At 45.5% G+C, this 18,579-nt stretch overlaps 1 protein-coding gene across 1 annotated transcript in view; it reads left to right on the top strand.

Annotated features, from left to right (window-relative positions):
• LOC128948759 (CUB and sushi domain-containing protein 2-like) overlaps positions 1 to 18,579 on the top strand; it is a 138,915-nt gene that overhangs the window by 20,245 nt on the left and 100,091 nt on the right. The window contains exons 7-9 of the mRNA XM_054293521.1: positions 4,296 to 4,399; positions 11,126 to 11,238; positions 17,341 to 17,523. Coding sequence (XP_054149496.1) covers positions 4,296 to 4,399; positions 11,126 to 11,238; positions 17,341 to 17,523 — 400 coding nt within the window. The remainder of the gene's footprint in view (positions 1 to 4,295; positions 4,400 to 11,125; positions 11,239 to 17,340; positions 17,524 to 18,579) is intronic.

Here is an 18,579-nt window from a genome sequence, read left to right on the forward strand (position 1 = left end):
CTGGACAGATGGACACTCGGGGGTCACCTCATCACCCTCCACAACCCCTGAGTGAGGAGCCACTGAGGGAGCTGGCCTGGACAGAAGGAGACTCAGGGGTGACCTCATCACCCTCCAAAGCTCCTGAAAGGTGGCTGTGCTTCTGGGCCCTCAGTTTGGGAAGGATGTTGGGACTCTTGAGCTCATCCAGAGGGGTTCAGAAACCCTCAGAGGGGTCACCTCATCACCCTCCACAGCCCTGAAAGGTTCCCTTGCTTCTGGGCCCTCAGCTTGCAAAGGACATTGGGAGCTCATCCAGAGAGGCTGGGAACACAAACCCTGTGAGGAACCACTGAGGGACAAAAGGAGGCTCAGGGGTGCCCTCATCACTCTCTGCAGCTCCTGAAAGGTGCCTGTGCTTCTGGACTCTCAGTTTGGGAGGATTTTGGGACTCTTGAGCTGATCAGAGGGGCTGGGAGCACAAACCCTGTGAGGAACCCCGGAGGGAGTTGGGGGTGTTTGTCCTGGACAAAAGGAGGCTTAGGGGTGCCCTCATCACCTTCCTGAGAGGTGCTTGTGCTTCTGGGCCCTCAGTTTGGGAGGGATGTTGGGATTCTTGAGCTGGGGAACACAAACCCTTTGAGGAACCACTGAGGGAGCTCAGCCTGGACAAAGGGACACTCAGGGGTCACCTCATCACCCTCCACAACCCCTGAAAGGTAGCTGTGCTTCCAGACAATTCCAGACACGTCCAAACAATTCCAGACACCTCCAGGCCCATCCAAACACTTCCAAAACATCCAGAGACATCCAGACACTTCCAAACAGATCCAGACATATCCAGATGCTTCCAAATACTTCCAGACACATCCAAGGACATCCAGGAACATCCAGACAAATCCAGACACCTCCAAACATACCCATGCACATCGAGATACATCCAAACAAATGCAGACAATTCCTGACACATCCAGACTCATCCAAACACATCCAGACACTTCCAAACTCATCCAGATACTTCCAGACATGTTCAGACTCACCCAGACATTTCCAAACTCATCCAGACGCTTCCAAACTCATGCAGATACTTCCAGACACATCCAAACTCATCCAGACACTTTCAAACACATCCAGACACTTTAAACACATCCAGACCCCTCCACTATCCCAGGTTGCTCCAAGCCCTTTCCACTTTGGGATCCAGAGGGAAACCTTTTCCAGCCCCTCCTCGCTCTCACATTCGGGGTTTTTTCAGCCCCCCAGGCTCAGTTTCTGTCCCCACACACTCTTCCCTGTGTTTTCCCAGCTGTCCTGAAATCCCTGCCCTTCCCTCCCTGCTGAAGGCTCGTTTAGTTCAGGGTTGTAATTAAAAGTGAGTGTAATTATTTGCAATCGAAGCCCCTTTGATATCTGGTGTGGGGAGGTGCCCAGCTCATCGGGGCAGGGAGGCTGTGCCAGGAATGCTGATTTTCCCCAATTTTTTCCCCTTTATCCAGCAGGATTTCAGCCCCCAAGGGCAGAGGAGTGAGGTTTGGGTCTATCTCATGCTATTTATGCAGCATTGTGAATTTATTGACATTTTTGCACTGGTTTAAATTTAAATATGAGCCCTGGCTCTCCTTGTAATGGGGTGAGACTGGAAAAAGCTGTGAGGGCACCAAACAATTCCCATTGCCAGGGGAAAATGGACAGGGATTGATCATTCCCAGGCCAGGGCTGTCATACCTGTACATAAATGAGATTGGAATTGGTCAAATCCATCCATTTTCAGATTTCCCAACAAGGAACTGCAGGTTCTGCTCTGTCATCCACAGAAATACGGAAATTTGTCAGCTGTGAGAGGAGATCCCTTTGCCTTTGAAATGATAAATAGCTTTAATTAATTCAATTAATGTCAATTTTTGAAGGATTTTTTGAGGTGTTTGGGTGTTTCAGTGTCGTTTACAGGGAGGGAAAACCTAAAGCAAGGAAGAAAAGCACCAAATCCTTTGGGAAGTCCACAGCTCTCCCTGCTTTCCTAAATCTTAAAGGAGATTGGAATTGGTCAAATGCATTAATTTTAAGATTTCCCAGCTTGGATCAGAGATTCCACAGCACAAGGAACTGCAGGTTCTGCTCCATCCTGCACTGAAATTTGGAAATTTTTGAGCTGTGAGAGGAGATCCCATTGCCTTTGCCTTTGAAATGATAAACAGCTTTAATTAATTCAATTAATGTCAGGTTTTGAGGGATTTTTCTTGGGTTTAGGTGTTTCAGTGTCGTTTACAGGGAGGGAAAACCTCTCCTGAAGCAGGGAAGAAAAAATCAGCAACCCCTGTGGGAAGGCCACAGCTCTCCCTGCTTTCCTAAATCCTAAAGGAGATTGGAATTGGTCAAATCCATTAATTTTAGGATTTCCCACCAAGGAACCGCAGGTTCTGCTCCATCATCCCCAGAAATATGGAAATTTGTCAGCTGGAAGAGGAGATCCCATTGCCTTTGAAATGATAAATAGCTTTAATTAATTCAATTAATGTCACTTTTTGAAGGGATTCTTTTGGTTTTAGGTGTTTCATGGTAGAAACTTTAATTTCCAGGTTGGGAAAAGCTCTCCTGGAGCAGGGAGGGTTGGGAGGAAAGCACCAAATCCTTTGGGAAGGTCACAGCTCTCCCTGCTTGTCCCTCATGGATGATCCCAGCATTTCCTGGCTGAGGGAAGGATTTGGGATGAATTACTTCCAATAATTCCCATAAAATACTTGGAAAGAATATTTTGTAATTTTTTTTTTTGTAATCTTTTCATGGTCTCAGTGGTTTTTTGATCAGCTCCTGCTCCATGGAGCTTTGGAAGAAGCAGGGAGCTGAATTTAGGAATTATTTGCAAGTCTTCTGCTCTATATTTGTTAAAAAAAGAGCCTGAGACCCACTGAGCCCCAAAATCCCCTCCAAATTTACAATTTTCCCCTCAAAATTGGGAATTTTGCATCCACAGGGCTGAGGCCTCCTCACTGACAAATTGGGATTTTTTTCCACTGCAGATTGGGGACATCAAAACCTCTTTTGGGAATATTCTGGGGTTTTTTTAGCTGGGCCCTGGTGCTTTGGGAATTAATTCCAACCACAGTGGGGAAAAGAAATCTCTGGGGAGCTGAGAAATGCATATGATAATTGGGGAATTTGCATAAAAGCTATTTCTGGCCTTTTTTTTGACACAATGGATGTTGCTGGTTGAGGTTTCTCCTGGGGTTATTCCCAAAAAAAGCCACGTCCAAGCTGATGGAGGGAGAAGGGGATGATTTATCCCAAAAGGAGGGGGAAATTCTGGACCCTGAGGGCAGGGAAATGAGGAATGAGCTTGGAAAGCTTCAGGTTAGAGCCGCTGGAGTGAATTATTGTGGATTTTTCTCCTCAAAATGTGACTGAACTTCCAATCACTTCGGAATCAGGAGTTTCATCTCATTTTCCCATTTTCCTGGCTTTGCTGTCACTTTAGCGGTTCCAGGTTTGGGGGTTCTGTGGCTCTCTGGCTCTTTAACAAATCAGTAAATAATTTAATTAAATTATTGCATTTCCAACTTTCAGAGCAAAAAAACCCAGGAAAATAGGTAAATAAATACAATATTTAAAAAATAAAAAAACAGGAAATGGGGAAATAAATACAATATTCAACACAAAAACAAACCAGGAAATGGGTAAATAAATACAATATTAAAAAAAACAAACCAGGAAAATGGATAAATAAATACAATATTAAAAAAAAACCCAGGAAAATGGGTAAATAAATAAAGTGGGTAAATAAACACAATATTTAAAAAAACAAACCAGGAAAATGGGTAAATAAATAAAATGGGTAAATAAACACAATATTAAAAAAAACCAAAAATACGCAAAAAAACACAATAACAAAAAAACCAGGAAAATGGATAAATAAATACAATGTTCAAAAAAAGAAAAAGGAAAATAGGTAAATAAATACAAGCTTGTAAAGCTTCAGGTTAGAACTGCATGAGCTGCTGTTCTGTTACTTCAGCAGATCCAGGTTTGGGGTGTTGGTGGCTCCCTGGCTCTTTAACAAAAATCATCAATAAATATAAATCATCAATAAATATAAATCATTAAATAATTAAATTAAATTAATTACATTTCCAGATTTCAGAGAAAAAAAAAACCAAAAAAACCCCAAAAAACCCAAAAAAACCTAACAAAAAACCAAGAAAAACCACCCAACTTTTTGGGATGTTTTGGAGATTTCGATGCTCTTGGGAGCTGCTGCGGGATCCACGAGCAGGGCTTGGTGTTAATTGATGAATTAATTGTGTTAATTGTGTCTTTGGCAGGTGATCAAACTCACCTTCGAGGAGTTCGAGCTGGAGAGAGGCTACGACACCCTGACAGTGGGGGATGGAGGCCAGGTCGGAGACCAGAAATCCGTGCTCTATGTGTGAGTACCAATTCCTCAATTCCCTCTTGTGGGATTGCACCTGGCCAGGTGGGGCTGAGGGTTTAGGATGCAGGGATCCAGTGGGTTTTGGGGCTGGTTGTCACTTTGGGGACAGAAAATTGGATTTCCTTAAATTGTTCCCTCTGTGCTTTGTGTGTGAGTGGCAGAATGCACCTGCCCAGGTGAGGCTGGAGGGCTTGATATGCCAGGATCCAGTGGGTTTAGGGCTTTTTTTCAGTGGTTTTCTGTCACTTTGGGGACAGAGAATTGTCCCCTCTGTGCACTAGGTGTCAGTACCAATTCTCTCCTGCAGGAATGCACCTGGCCAGGTGGGGCTGAGGGTTTAGGATGCAGGGATCCAGTGGGTTTGGGGCTGGTTGTCACTTTTGGGACAGAAAATTGGATTTCCTTAAATTGTCCTATCTGTGCTTTATGTGTGAGTACCATCCTGCAGGATTGCACCTGGCCAGGTGGGGCTGAGGGCTTGGGATGCCAGAATCCAGTGGGTCTAGGGATATTTTTTTTGGTGGTTTTCTGTCACTTTGGGGACAGAAAATTGTCCCCTCTGAGCTTTATGTGTGAATTCCAATTCCCCAGTTTTCTCCTGCAGGAATGCACCTGGCCAGGTGGGGCTGAGGGTTTAGGATGCAGGGATCCAGTGGGTTTGGGGCTGGTTGTCACTTTTGGGACAGAAAATTGGATTTCCTTAAATTGTCCCATCTGTGCTTTATGTGAGAGTACCAGAATGCACCTGGCCAGGTGGGGCTGAGGGTTTAGGATGCAGGGATCCAGTGGGTTTTGGGGCTGGTTGTCACTTTGGGGACAGAAATTTGGATTTCCTTAAATTGTCCCATCTGTGCTTTATGTGTGAGTCCCAAAATGCACCTGGCCAGGTGGGGCTGCAGGGATCCAGTGGTTTTGGGGCTTTTTTTTTAGTGGTTTTCTGTCACTTTGGGGACAGAAAATTGTCCCCTCTGAGCTTTATGTGTGAGTTCCAATTCCCCCCTGCAGGAATGCACCTGTACCTGCATGGCTTGGCATGCAGGGATCTGGTGGGTTTGGGGCTGGTTGTCACTTTGGGGACAGAAAATTGGATTTCCTTAAATTGTTCCCTCTGTGCTGTATGCGTGAGTAGCAGAATGCACCTGCCCAGGTGAGGCTGGAGGGCTTGATATGCCAGGATCCAGTGGGTTTAGGGCTTTTTTTCAGTGGTTTTCTGTCACTTTGGGGACAGAGAATTGTCCCCTCTGTGCACTAGGTGTCAGTACCAATTCTCTCCTGCAGGATTGCACCTGGCCAGGTGGGGCTGAGGGCTTGGGATGCCAGAATCCAGTGGGTTTAGGGATATTTTTTTTGGTGGTTTTCTGTCACTTTGGGGACAGAAAATTGTCCCCTCTGAGCTTTATGTGTGAATTCCAATTCCCCAGTTTTCTCCTGCAGGAATGCACCTGGCCAGGTGGGGCTGAGGGTTTAGGATGCAGGGATCCAGTGGGTTTGGGGCTGGTTGTCACTTTTGGGACAGAAAATTGGATTTCCTTAAATTGTCCCATCTGTGCTTTATGTGTGAGTCCCAAAATGCACCTGGCCAGGTGGGGCTGCAGGGATCCAGTGGTTTTGGGGCTTTTTTTTTAGTGGTTTTCTGTCACTTTGGGGACAGAAAATTGGATTTCCTTAAATTGTTCCCTCTGTGCTGTATGCGTGAGTAGCAGAAGGCACCTGGCCAGGTGAGGCTGGAGGGCTTGATATGCCAGGATCCAGTGGGTTTAGGGCTTTTTTTAAGTGTTTTTTTGTCACTTTGGGGGCAGAAAATTGTCCCATCTGTGCTAAATGTGCGAGTTCCAATACCCCAATTTTCTCCTGAGGGAATGTACCTGGCCAGGTGCAGCTGAGGGCTTGGCACACAGGGATCCAGTGGTTTTAGGGCTTTTTAAAGTGGTTTTTTGTCAGTTTGGGGACAGAAAATTTTCTTTTCTGTGCTTCACGTGTGAATACCAATTCCCCAATTTTCTCCTGCGGGAATGCACCTGGCCAGGTGAGGTTGTGGGCTTGGGATGCAGGGATCCAGTTTTAGGGCTTTAAGGTTTAGTTTTAGGGTTTTAGAGTTTTTTTTAAGTGGTTTTCTGTTACTTTGGGGACAGAAAATTGTCCCCTCTGTGCTTTATATGTGACTACCAATTCCCCAATTCTGTCCTGCAGGAATGCACCTGGCCAGGTGGTGCTGATGCAAATTTGGAATATGTGAGACTGAGCAAAGTGCAGTGCCTGGAATCTTTTCCCAGGAAGTTTTCAGTAAATTCCTTTTGCTAATCCTTCCTGGGATATATTTTTATTTTTAATAATCTGGGAGGATGAATTGAAAAGTAATGAAATGGGAGAGCGTTGTGAGGACCACAGTGCTAATTAATGTGCTTGAAAATCCATGGATCACTTTTCCCAGAGTTTTCTGCCCACTCTTAGCTGGATTATTCAGGAATAATACCTGGATACAAAGTGAGGTTTGTTTGGAAGAATCAAAATGCAGCAACTCCTGTCAAAGGCAATAATTCAATTTTTTTTCCTTGGCTGTTGAGGAGCTCAGCCCTGCTGCCTTCCTAATCAAGGAATGCACTTGAGGGGAGATGCAGAGCAGCAAATTCCACCCCAAACTGAGCTGGGAAGGATTTTTTCCAGGCTCATTCCCAAATGAAAATGGGAGCAGAGCAGATTTTTAGGCTGTAGGAATTTAATTTTCTGAATTAACAAGGACCCAAATCAATTCCCCACCCCAGCTTGTTCAAAGTGGGGTGGCAAAAGATGCAGAAAGCTTTGAAGCTCCTTTTCCTGGTGTTTTTTTTCCTCTTGGAGTGTTCCTCATTCCTGCCTGGCTGCTGCTTCAATAAATAAACTGAGAATCAACAATAACACTCCTGAACATCTCTGGGATGCAAAACAGGCACTAAAACAAGATCACTTCTTCATTTAACAGCACCCTGAGATCAATAAAATCCTGCTGCAGGTCAGGGAAATCAGAGCAGAGGCGGGGGCAGAGCTTGGCTGGGATTGTGATTGCAGGAAAAACAAAACAAAAACCACTCTAGGTTCAGAGCCTGGGCATGGTGTCCCTGTCCCTGGGGCCTGTGAGGGACAGGGACAGGGCCTGGATGGGCAGGACAGGTCTGTGATGCCCAGGGAGGCCCCATTTCCCTGAGATCCCTGTCCTGGAGAGGAGCTGGAACCTGGCAGGGAGCGGAGTTGATGTCACCTGCACTGAGGGGTGACACAGAATCCTGGGATGGTTTGGGGTAGAAGGACCTTAAAGCTCATCCAGCCATGACAGGGACACCTTCCACTGTCCCAGGCTGCTCCAAGCCTGTCCAGCCTGGCCTTGGGCCCTGCCAGGGATCCAGGGGCAGCCACAGCTTCTCTGGGCACCCTATGCCAGGGCCTGCCCACCCTCACAGCCAGGAATTCCTCCCCGAAATCCCACCCAATTCTCCCCTTTTCCACTTTGAATCCATTCCCCCTTGTCCTGGCACTGCAGTTCTGGTGCCGAGTCCCTCTCCAGCTCTCCTGGCAGGAGCTGTGAGGGCTCCACTCAACATTCCCTAATCCAGGCTAAACATCCCCAATTCTCCCAGCTTGGATCACATCCCTCCTCTGGCAGGAGCAATTTCTTCCCCAAATCCCACTCAATTCTCCCCTTTTCCAGTTAGAATTTGTCCTGACCCTGCAGTTCCTGGTGCTGAGTCCCTCTCCAGTTCTCCTGCAGCTCCCAGGATGCTGAGGAGGCTCCACTCAACTTTCCCTTCTCCAGGCTGAACATTCCCAGCCTGGATCCTGTCCCTTTGTCAGCCTCACATCTCTCCTCTGGCAGGAGCAATTTCTCCCCAAAATCCCACCCAATTCTCCAATTTTTCACTTTGAATTCATTCCCCCTTGTCCTGGCACTGCAGTTCCTGAAGCTGCTGTGGGGGCTCCACTGATCTTTCCTTCTCCAGGCTGAACATTCCCAACTCCCCCAGCCTGGCTCCTGTCCCTTTATCAGCTTCACATCCCTCCTCTGTCAGGAGCAATTTCTTCCCAAAATCCCACCCAATTCTCCCCTTTTCCCAGTTTGAGTTCATTCCCCCTTGTCCTGCACTGCAGTTCCTGGTGCTGACAGGAGCTGTGAGGGCTCCACTCAACCTTTCCTTCTCCGGGCTGAACATTCCCAGCCTGGCTCCTGTCCCTTTATCAGCTTCATATCCCTGCTCTGGCAGGAGCAATTTCTCCTCAAAATCCCACCCAATTCTCCTCTTTTTCAGTGTGAATTCATTCCCCCTTGTCCTGCACTGCAGTTCCTGAAGCTGCTGTGAGGGCTCCACTCAACCCTTCCTTCTCCAGGCTGAACATTCCCAACTCCCCCAGCCTGGCTCCTGTCCCTTTATCAGCTTCACATCCCTCCTCTGTCAGGAGCAATTTCTTCCCAAAATCCCACCCAATTCTCCCCTTTCCCAGTTTGAGTTCATTCCCCCTTGTCCTGCACTGCAGTTCCTGGTGCTGACAGGAGCTGTGAGGGCTCCACTCAACCTTTCCTTCTCCGGACTGAACATTCCCAGCCTGGCTCCTGTCCCTTTATCAGCCTCACATCCCTCTGCTCCACCAATTCCCTGTCCCCTTCTGCTGAGTTTACTTTTATCCAGGAGCCTTTCAAGTGCTGCTATTGTAGCTGGGGCCAGACCCAACCCAGAGCTGAACACATCGATTGGGATTTATTTAAACCCTGCAGAAAAGATTTAAAAAAAAACCCCTCTCACCCCTCTCCACTTGCTGTTAATTTCTGAATTTCTCGCAGATGATACCTGAGCAGAAACAGGATAATCACAACATTAAACACAGGCAACACAAGAGCCCTGCTCCTGGAATAATCATCCCACCCACACAAACGCTGCTCCTGGGAAGGGAGGCAGGAGCTGAGCTCCATCTGCCTGTGCCAAAGATGCTCCTGTGGGTGTGGGGGATAAAGCTCTGTAGCTGTGCTGAGGTGATTAATCCCAGAGGCTGAATGAGCCTCGTTAATAGGGGGAGATACCAATGATATTTCCCTCAATCTCAGCCCTCCTGGGAGGATGCTGAGGGGAAGGCAGAGCCCTGATCCTGCTGGGATTAGTGGCACTTCTCAGGGGCTCAGGGGTGTTCAGCACGTTTGGATTCTCAGGGGTGTTCAGCACGTTTGGATTCTCAAAGGCTCACAGGGTTTTCAGCCCATTTGGGGCTCCTGCTGGTGATGAGGTCTCTGCTGTTGAGATGACCCCAAGGTGTTGGAAAGTCTCTTTTTCCCCACCCTGAGACCCAAGAAGAAGTCAGGATTCCTTGGTTCTCCTTCTCAAGGCTGTTTATTTTTCCTTATCTGTCTGGCAGGTCAGGTTGTGGCGCAGTCCCTGCCCTTGGATTGGTGTTAGCTTTTTATACTAAGAACTATGTGTACTTTATTTACAATTACTTTCCAATACCTATCACCTATGTTAGACAGTGAGCTTCTACCTTAAACCAATCTAAAAGTGCCAATATCACAGTAGAAGATTGAGGCCAAGAAGAAGAAGGAGAAGGACAGATCACACCCAGATTCCTCCATCTTGCCTCTTGAACCCCCATTCTAAAAACTGTAAAATTCTACATATTCACCCTGTGATAAATTCACTATCATTCTACTCAAACTCTTGTGGCTTTTAAATCTTCACACAAAGTTGGTAATTGTTTCCATGGGCTAAAATCAAAGGCTCAGGTGTTTGTGACTCCGTGCCAAGGTCTCTGTGCCCCCTGCCAGTGTCTGGAATAACCCAGGGCAGCCAGAGGAATGTTCTGGATTCCGACACTCTGTGTGCTTTTTTTCCTTTCCTAGAAACTTCTCTCAGTGCAGCAATGGAGCAGGGAATGGATGGAAAGTCATTTTCTGTGCTCCTGCAAACTGCTGCGAGGGCAGTTCAGGGGATTCAGTCACTCAGGGCTCACTTTGGCTCCTGGGAATTTGATTTGTTTGCTGATGTTTTGCCTCAATGAGCAGGGAAACGATTCCTTTGGCTGCTGGGTGATCTGATCCAACAACAGCAGGGAATTGTAATTATTGCACTGAGGGTGGTGGGGCAAGACTGAACATGGAAGGATTTTCACCAGGCTCCAAAATCTCCCAGGTTTTTGGGGTGATTCTTAATTAGTTTGGCATTTCCTTCTCCTGCAGAGTCCTTTATTTGAGGGTGATGAATCTGAGGCCACTTTGAGGCTGTTTTTATTCTATTATTATGTATTCTATTATATTTTTATAATCATACAATATTTATATATTATTTATAATTATATAATATTTTACACATTATATTATGTATTTTTATTATATCTTTATTATATTATCTATTATGTAATATGTTGTTATTTATATTATTATATATATTTAATTATTATAATCATATTTTATATTATGTAATATTATGTAATATTATATTATGTTATACTATACTTTATTTCAATTAATATATAATTTAATAATATTATAATTTAACATATTATATTATTATGTCTTTATATTATCATATTGTTACTATTAATTTTATAATGCTAACAATATTTTATTACTATAATATATAATTTAATAACAGTATAATTTACCAATATATAATTAATATAAACATATAATATTTTAAATAATTATTATTTTAACTAATTTTTGTATATGATATAATTTTAATTTATTTTTCTTACTTATTTTTGCAGCCTGACAGGCACCACAGTCCCTGACCTCATTGTCAGCACCCAGCACCAGATGTGGCTCCTGTTCCAGACCGACAGTGTCAGCAACCTGCTGGGCTTCAAAGCCACCTACGAAGGTAACCCAGGCTCCTCCCTCCCAATTCCCCTTTTCCCAAAATATCAGGGACCAGTTGAGTGCAGGGACTGGGAAGAAAAGGGAGCTCCTCTAAATAAATCAAAAATCAGTGCAGATATTGGGGAGAAAAGGGAGCTCCTCTAAATAAATCAAAATGGGTGCAGGGACTGGGGAGAAAAGGGAGCTCCTCTAAATAAATCAAAAATCAGTGCAGGTATTGGGGGGAAAAGGGAGCTCCTCTAAATAAATCAAAATGGGTGCAGGGATTGGGGAGAAAAGGGAGCTCCTCTAAATAAATCAAAATGGGTGCAGGGATTGGGGAGAAAAGGGAGCTCCTCTAAATAAATCAAAGCTCTGCAGATTTGTTTCTTTTTATTTTTTTCCTTAAGAGTTTCCTTTCCCATCCAGGCTGGGTGAGGGCTGTCCCATTGCCATTTCAGGTGTTTTATTGGGAAAAAAAAGGGGAATTTCAGCTGATAGCAACAGGTTGTGCCTGTGGGAAGGGATGGGATGGGGAATCTCTGGTTCCAGCAGGTCTCTGGTGTCAGCTGCTTTAAACTGAGCTGTTTCAGGTGAAATCAAAGTTAATAAAAGTTAATATTGGGATTTTTAAAAAAAATCTTCCCAGAATCCAGCAAAATGTGAGTGCTCAAGTCTGGCCTAAGCTTGTGTTTGCTGCTGTCATGGGTGTTGGCGTGTTCTGACCCCATGGTGGGGTGGAACAGGATGGGCTTTAAGGCCTCTTCCAACCCAAACCAGTCTGGGATTCCCTGAAGGAGATAAAAAAGGATCTAAAGAGGAAACTCAGCAAGGAAGGGGTAAATTAAAAGGAAAAATCCCTTCCTGCCCCTCCCTGCCACCCAAAAACAGCAGAGCAGGTGCAGCACTGGGCCTGGTTTTGCTAGGACCAGCATCGCATTAAACCCTGTCCTGAGCTTTAGGCCAGGCTTAAACACCAGGAACGTTGGCAAAAAGAGCTCAAAGCCCTTTTGTGGCTCCTGCTTTGTGACAAACTCAAGCCATTAAATTTCAATTAATTTAAATTAAATTTAATTTAATGGGAGAGCCAAGCAACAGGGATGGAAAACCCTTGGCCTCCTCAGAGACCCCAACACCAACAAAACAGTGAGGCAGGAGATGCAGAACCTAAAATAAGATAAATCCAGGGCTGGATTCCCACCTGGATAATTGGCAAAAGAGCTGCAGGAAGCAGCAGCTCATCCCAGCAAAGTTTGAAAAAAAAGAAAAATAAAATCCTTATTCCTTCTGCTGAAGAACTGGAGTTTATTCCAAGCAAGAGCATAAAGGTAAATCAATTGTATCAATTCCTGTGGTAAGATGAAAAAGTTTGATGAAAAGCAGAAAGGGCAGGGGAGGAAATCTCCACCTCCAGCCCTGCAGAGCTCCTAAGCCTCTTTAGCACCGTGGGGCTGAATTCCAGCTCTCCACAGCCAAAGCCTTGCTCAGCACTCCCCTGACAATAAACAGCTTTTAATCATCCCCTGCCTGCAGCAGGGGGCTCAGACCTGACTCAGCTCCTTCCCAATTCCAGCAGAAATCCAAATTAAATTAGTGTGGGAGCGCCCATAAATCTGGTTTTAATTTGAAATTCTGGCTTTCTATTAAAACAATGAGACAGTGAATTACAATTTGGCTTTGTTCTGGTTTTTGGTGGAGTTTTTTGTGATGTTTCTGTTCTTACCACAGCAATTTATAAAATTCATTTACATTTATGCTGTTGCTTGGCATAAACTCAGGTTCAACAGTAGAAGAAATAAAGGTTGAATGGGCTGGGAATTCTGCAGGAATATCCTGATGGATGTTGAAGGCACCAGCTCCAGGGCAAGGAGTTTTCCCAACAAATCACCCAATTTCATTCATTCTTGGAGGCAAAAACTAAAAGGCAACAGAAACACCCTCCTCTAAATTCCTACCTGACAGCATAAGCTTTAATTAATTAAACCAAGGTCATTTAAGTACAAAATCCTGTGTGTAAGGTAAAATCCTTTAGGCTGGAATGAGATAAAAATGGGATAATTTTCATTCATTCTTGGAGGCAGAAACTAAAATGCAACAAAAACACCCTGGTCTTGATTCCTCCATATTCTTACCTGACACCATTAGCTTTAATTAATTAATTAAGCCAAGGTCATTTAAGTACAAAATCCTGAGTGTGAGGTAAAATCCTTTGGGCTGGAATGAGATAAAAATGGGATCATTTTCATTCATTCTTGGAGGCAGAAACTAAAATGCAACAGAAACACCCTCCTCCCTAAATTCCTACCTGACACCATAAGCATTAATTAATTAAGCAAGTTCATTTAAGTACAAAACCTGTGTGTGAGGTAAAATATTTTCCTGGGTGTTTCCTGGCTGGGGATGAGATTTGTGGGGTTTCCACAGTCTCAAAAATCCTTCACCCTGTGGCTACCCCTTCCAGAAAACTGAGTTTGACTTGCTGGCAGCTCCAAAAATCCTCATTTTCCCTCAGAAAACCCCTCATTTTCCCTCAGAAAAAATCTTCATTTTCCCTCAGAACAATCTTCATTTTCCCTCAGAAAAAAAATCCTCATTTCCCCTCAGAAAAATCCTCATTTTCCTTCAGAAAAAAAATCCTCATTTTCCCCTCAGAAAAATCCTTATTTTCCCCTCAGAAAAATCCTCATTTTCCCCAGAAAAATCCTCATTTTCCTTCAGAAATGATGCAGGCAAGAACAGGAATTCCCAGGGAGGAGCATCCTGGATTTGGGGAGGTGTGAGGGAGTTTTTTTTTCTCATTCCTCACCCAATTTCCCACCCACCACCCTCAGCCAAACATCACAAAGAGCTCTGCAAAATTCCTGCTGCTACATTTTTCCCTCAGAAAATGCAGTTTTGACAAAAAATTTCCCCTTGTATGAATAATATTTGATGGAGAAAGCTGTGAAAGATTCATGTCAACTTGTTTCCTTTCAATAATGTCAAAACACTTGGTTTGGATGTTCTTGTTTAGTTTTGACTTTTATTATTCTAATGTGGAAGTGATTTTACTTTAAACATTCATCAGGAGGAATGTTTCAATCTTATTGAAGTAACATGTTTTGATATTTTTGAATCACTCCTTTTTTTTTTTTTTAAATGGAACTTCTGCCCTGCTCAATATTTCATGGATTTTACTCCCTCACACAAAGAAATGCAGGAACCAGGGGATTTTTCTCAGGTCAAAAAATGGAATTGCCGAATAAATTCAATTTCCTGACCTCTGTGAGGTGATGAAACCTTCCAGCTGTGTTTGCCTGCTGCTGACAAGGAGAGGGTGGGAATTGGGAGCTCTAATTCCTCATTTTCCTCCCATTTTTAACCCACTTATTTGAGTTGGGGTCGTGCAGAGTGACAGGAAAGGGTGAGGAGGGAGGAGACCCTGCAGTGATGTCTTGATTCTCTCTCATCCAAGGGTCAAAATGCTGATTTTACCTTGCTTGGCTGCATTTTTTCTGAGCTCCTGATGCCCTCAGCACATCCTGATTTTACTGATGCTGCACATTCCCAGTTCCCTTTGGAATTCCAGCTCTGGAAATTCTGCTTTTCCCCAAGCTGGAGCTGCTTGGTGCAGAATTCCTGTGATTCCCATCCCTGCAGGGCCACCAGCCCAAGCTGAGGGAAACATTTGGGGTTGGCTCTGGGGTTTTGGCATCTCTGACCCTTCTGGGAAGCTTCCGTGGCCTTCAGGAGGATGGGGCTGCCGTGGCTCAGGCAGGAATTTTTTGTGTCCATTTGTGGAGTTTTGGGGTTGCCAAAATGGGAATTTTTTATGTCTGTGTGTGGAATTTTGGAGCTGCCACAATGGGAATTTCCTGTGTCCATGTGTGGAATTTTAGGACTGCCAGGATGGGGTCAGGCAGGAATTTTTTGTGTCCATCTGTGGAGGAGTTTTGGGGCTGCCACAATGGGAATTTCTTGTGTCCACGTGTGGAATTTTGAGGCTGCCAGGATGGGGTCAGGCATAAATTTTTTGTGTTGGTGTGTGGAGTTTTGGGGCTGCCAAAATTAGGAATTTTTTGTGTCCGTGTGTCGAAGTTTTGGGGCTGCCAAGACGGGAATTTTTAATATCCATTTGTGCGGGCATTTCGGGGCTGCCAGGATGGGAATTTTTTGTGTTCATGTGTGGAATTTTGGGACTGCCAGGATGGGGTCAGGCAGGAACTTTTTGTGTCCGTTTGTGGAGGAGTTTCAGGGCTGCCAGGATGGGAATTTTTTGTGTCCATGGGTGGAATTTTGGGGCTGCCAAAATGGGAATTTTTATTTCCACTTGTGGAGTTTTAGGGCTGCCATCCCTGGCACTTGCTCACTGCATTTCCAGGTTCCAGGGTGTGGAAGGGAAGGGATGACAGCCAAGGGTGTTCTGAGTGGCAGCAGGGAGCATCCCCAGCCCCCAGGTCCCCATCAGACACGCTGATAAATGTTCCACATCCACTCCCTCCCATCCCAGCTCGTTGCTATTCCTTGAGTTTTCCAGCTGAATTTTCATTTCATGCTAAGCACTGTTGGCCTTGTGCGTTTTTTGAGGGGAGGAATGAACAGTTCAGTGCAGCTTTAACACCCAAAATTTTCATTTTCCATCCCTAATGTGCAAGTGCAGCTCCTAAACAGTCGGATTTGGAAAGTGTGCAGGAAGATCTGTAAATCCTGGCAATGTGCTTTCACTGAGAGGCAAAAAAACCTCAGCCTGTTTCATGAAAACTTTTAATATTAATTTATGTTAAATTATTTTGGGGATGCTTCATTAGCTAGCAGTGAGTTTTCAGCTCGAGATGCAGCAGAAGCTCCGTGACTTCTGCTCAAAATACACCTGGATGTGGAGTTGCCTGGAGCCAGAATAATAATGAGGGTGCTTGTTGTTATTCCAGCCAAATTGGGATATTAGAGGGAGTCATGCAAATCTCAGCTCCCGTGGTTTGCCTCTGTAAAGGAAGTGTCAGAAAAGAAATTTCCAATTTGGTGCAAGAAATTGGAAACGGGGAGGAAAAAGACAGCGAGACTGATCAGAGATGATGGGGATAAAAACCAGAGGAGTGTGGAGCAGATAAATAATGTGGGAACACTAAGGAAGAATGAAAGAATGAAGTTTTTGGGGCTAAAAACCAGAGGATTGGCAAAGGAGTGTGGGGCAGATAAACAATGTGGGAACACTCAGGAGGAATGAAATTTTTGGGGATATATCCAAAGGATTGGGAGTGGAAAGGAGAGTGGAGCAGGTAAATAATGTGGGGACACTAAAGAGGAATGAAGGAATGAAGTTTTTGGAGCTAAAAACCAAGAGGACTGGGAGAGGATTGAGCAGCAGATAAATAATGTGGAAATACTCAGAAAGAATGAAGTTTTTGGGGATAAATACAAAGGATTGGGAGTGGAAAGGAGAGTGGAGCAGATAAATAATGTGGGAACACTAAGGAGGAATGAAGGAATGAAGTTTTTGGAGCTAATAATGATCCAGGGCAGGGAGCCTTTTGGAAATGGGATTGAGGGGAGCAGGAGGTAACAGGAAATTGTGCCTGGGGTTTATTTGGAGTCCAAATCAGAGAGGGATTAACTCTGTGTGAATGGGAATGGGGTTTAGGAGAGAATCGGGGTTGGGATGCCACAACCTGTGGGGGCTTCACCAGCTGGGCCTCAGCCCCTTCCCCACACCCAAATTCTCTCTTCCAGCCCCTTCCCACACCCAGATTCTGTTTTCTCTCTTCCAACTCCTTCCCCACACCCAAACCCTGTGTTTTCTCTCTTCCAGCCCCTTCCCACACCCCAATCCTATGTTCTCTCTTCCAGCCTCTTCTCCACACCCAAATTTTGTGTTCTCTCTCTTCCAGCCCTTTCCTCACACCCAAATTCTTTCTTCCAACCCCTTCCCACACTCAAATCCTGTTTTCTCTCTTCCAGCCCCTTTCCCGCACCCAGATTCTCTGTTCCCTCTTCCAACACCCTGACCTTGTGTTCTTTCTCTTCCACCCTCTTCCCCACACCCAAATTCCTGTTTTCTGTCTTCCAACCCCTTCCCCACACCCAAATTCTCTGTTTTCTCTCTCCCAGCCCCTTCCCTCACCCAACCCCGTGTTGTTTTTCGTTGCAGAGATTGACCAGGGCAGCTGTGGGGACCCCGGCGTCCCCGCCTTCGGCCGCCGCGAGGGCTCCCGCTTCCGCCACGGCGACACCCTGCACTTCCAGTGCCAGCCCGCCTTCGAGCTCAAGGGCCACAAAAGCATCACCTGCCAAAAGAGCAGCCAGTGGTCTGCTCAGAAACCTGTGTGTGTTTGTAAGTGGGTCAGCAGTGCCCTGGGTGCCCTCTGAGGGGACACCGAGGTGGTGGCGCCTGCCCCGTGGCACCTTCAGCCAGCTTGGGGACAGGTTTGGGGTCTTCACTGGGCAGGGCAGGGGAGATTTGGGCTGTGCTGGGCTCCCCCTGCCTTGTCCTGAGGGAAAAAAATCAGCCCTTGGTGGTAGCACAGACAGGGCATGGCCAAGTTCCACATTTAAACGTGGAGTCTCTTTGTAGAGATGGATTTGGGCTGTGTTTGGTTCTCCCTGCCTTGTCCTGAGGGAAAAATCAGCCCCAGGTGGAGAGGACCCAGCAAATTCACAATTTAAACCTGGATTCTGTTTGTAGAGATTGATTTGGGCTGTGCTGGGTTCTCCCTGCCCTGAGAGAAAATGAAGTCCTTGGTGGCCAGCACAGACAGGACATGGCCAAATTCACAATTTAAACCTGGGGTCTCTTTGTAGAGATGGATTTGGGCTGTGGTGGGCTCTCTCTGCCTTGTCCTGAGGGAAAAATCAGCCCTTGGTGGACAGGACCCAGCAAATTCCAGATTTAAACCTGGATTCTCTTTGCAAAGAGAGATTTGGGCTGTGCTGGGCTCTCCCTTCCCTTCCCAGAGGGAAAATCAAATCCTTGGTGGCCAGCACAGACAAGACCCGGCCAAATTGACAATTTAAACATGGATTCTGTTTGCAAAGAGAGATTTGGGCTGTGCTGCCCTGCTCTGAGGGAAAATCAGTCCTTGGTGGCCTTGGCACAGAAAGGACCCAGCAAATTCCAGATTTAAACTTGAATTCTCTTTGTAGAGAGAGATTTGGGCTCTTCAGTGCTCTCTCTGCCCTGCCCTGAGGGAAAATCAAGTCCTTGGTGGCCAGCACAGACAGGACACGGCCAAATTCACAACTTAAACCTGAATTCTCTTTTTACCCCCTCATTTTTTCCCTCATGATCCGACCCTCTCCAGGCTCCCTCCTGCTGGGCCTCAGTTTTACATTTGTTGCCCCATTCTCAGCAGGTTTGGGATATTCTGCTCTCTGTGGTGACTCAGGATCA

The sequence above is a fragment of the Melozone crissalis genome, unplaced genomic scaffold (genome assembly GCF_028551555.1).
Source record: "Melozone crissalis strain CALT ecotype California unplaced genomic scaffold, PUWL_Pcris_2 ptg000156l_1, whole genome shotgun sequence".
Lineage (NCBI taxonomy): Eukaryota > Metazoa > Chordata > Aves > Passeriformes > Passerellidae > Melozone > Melozone crissalis.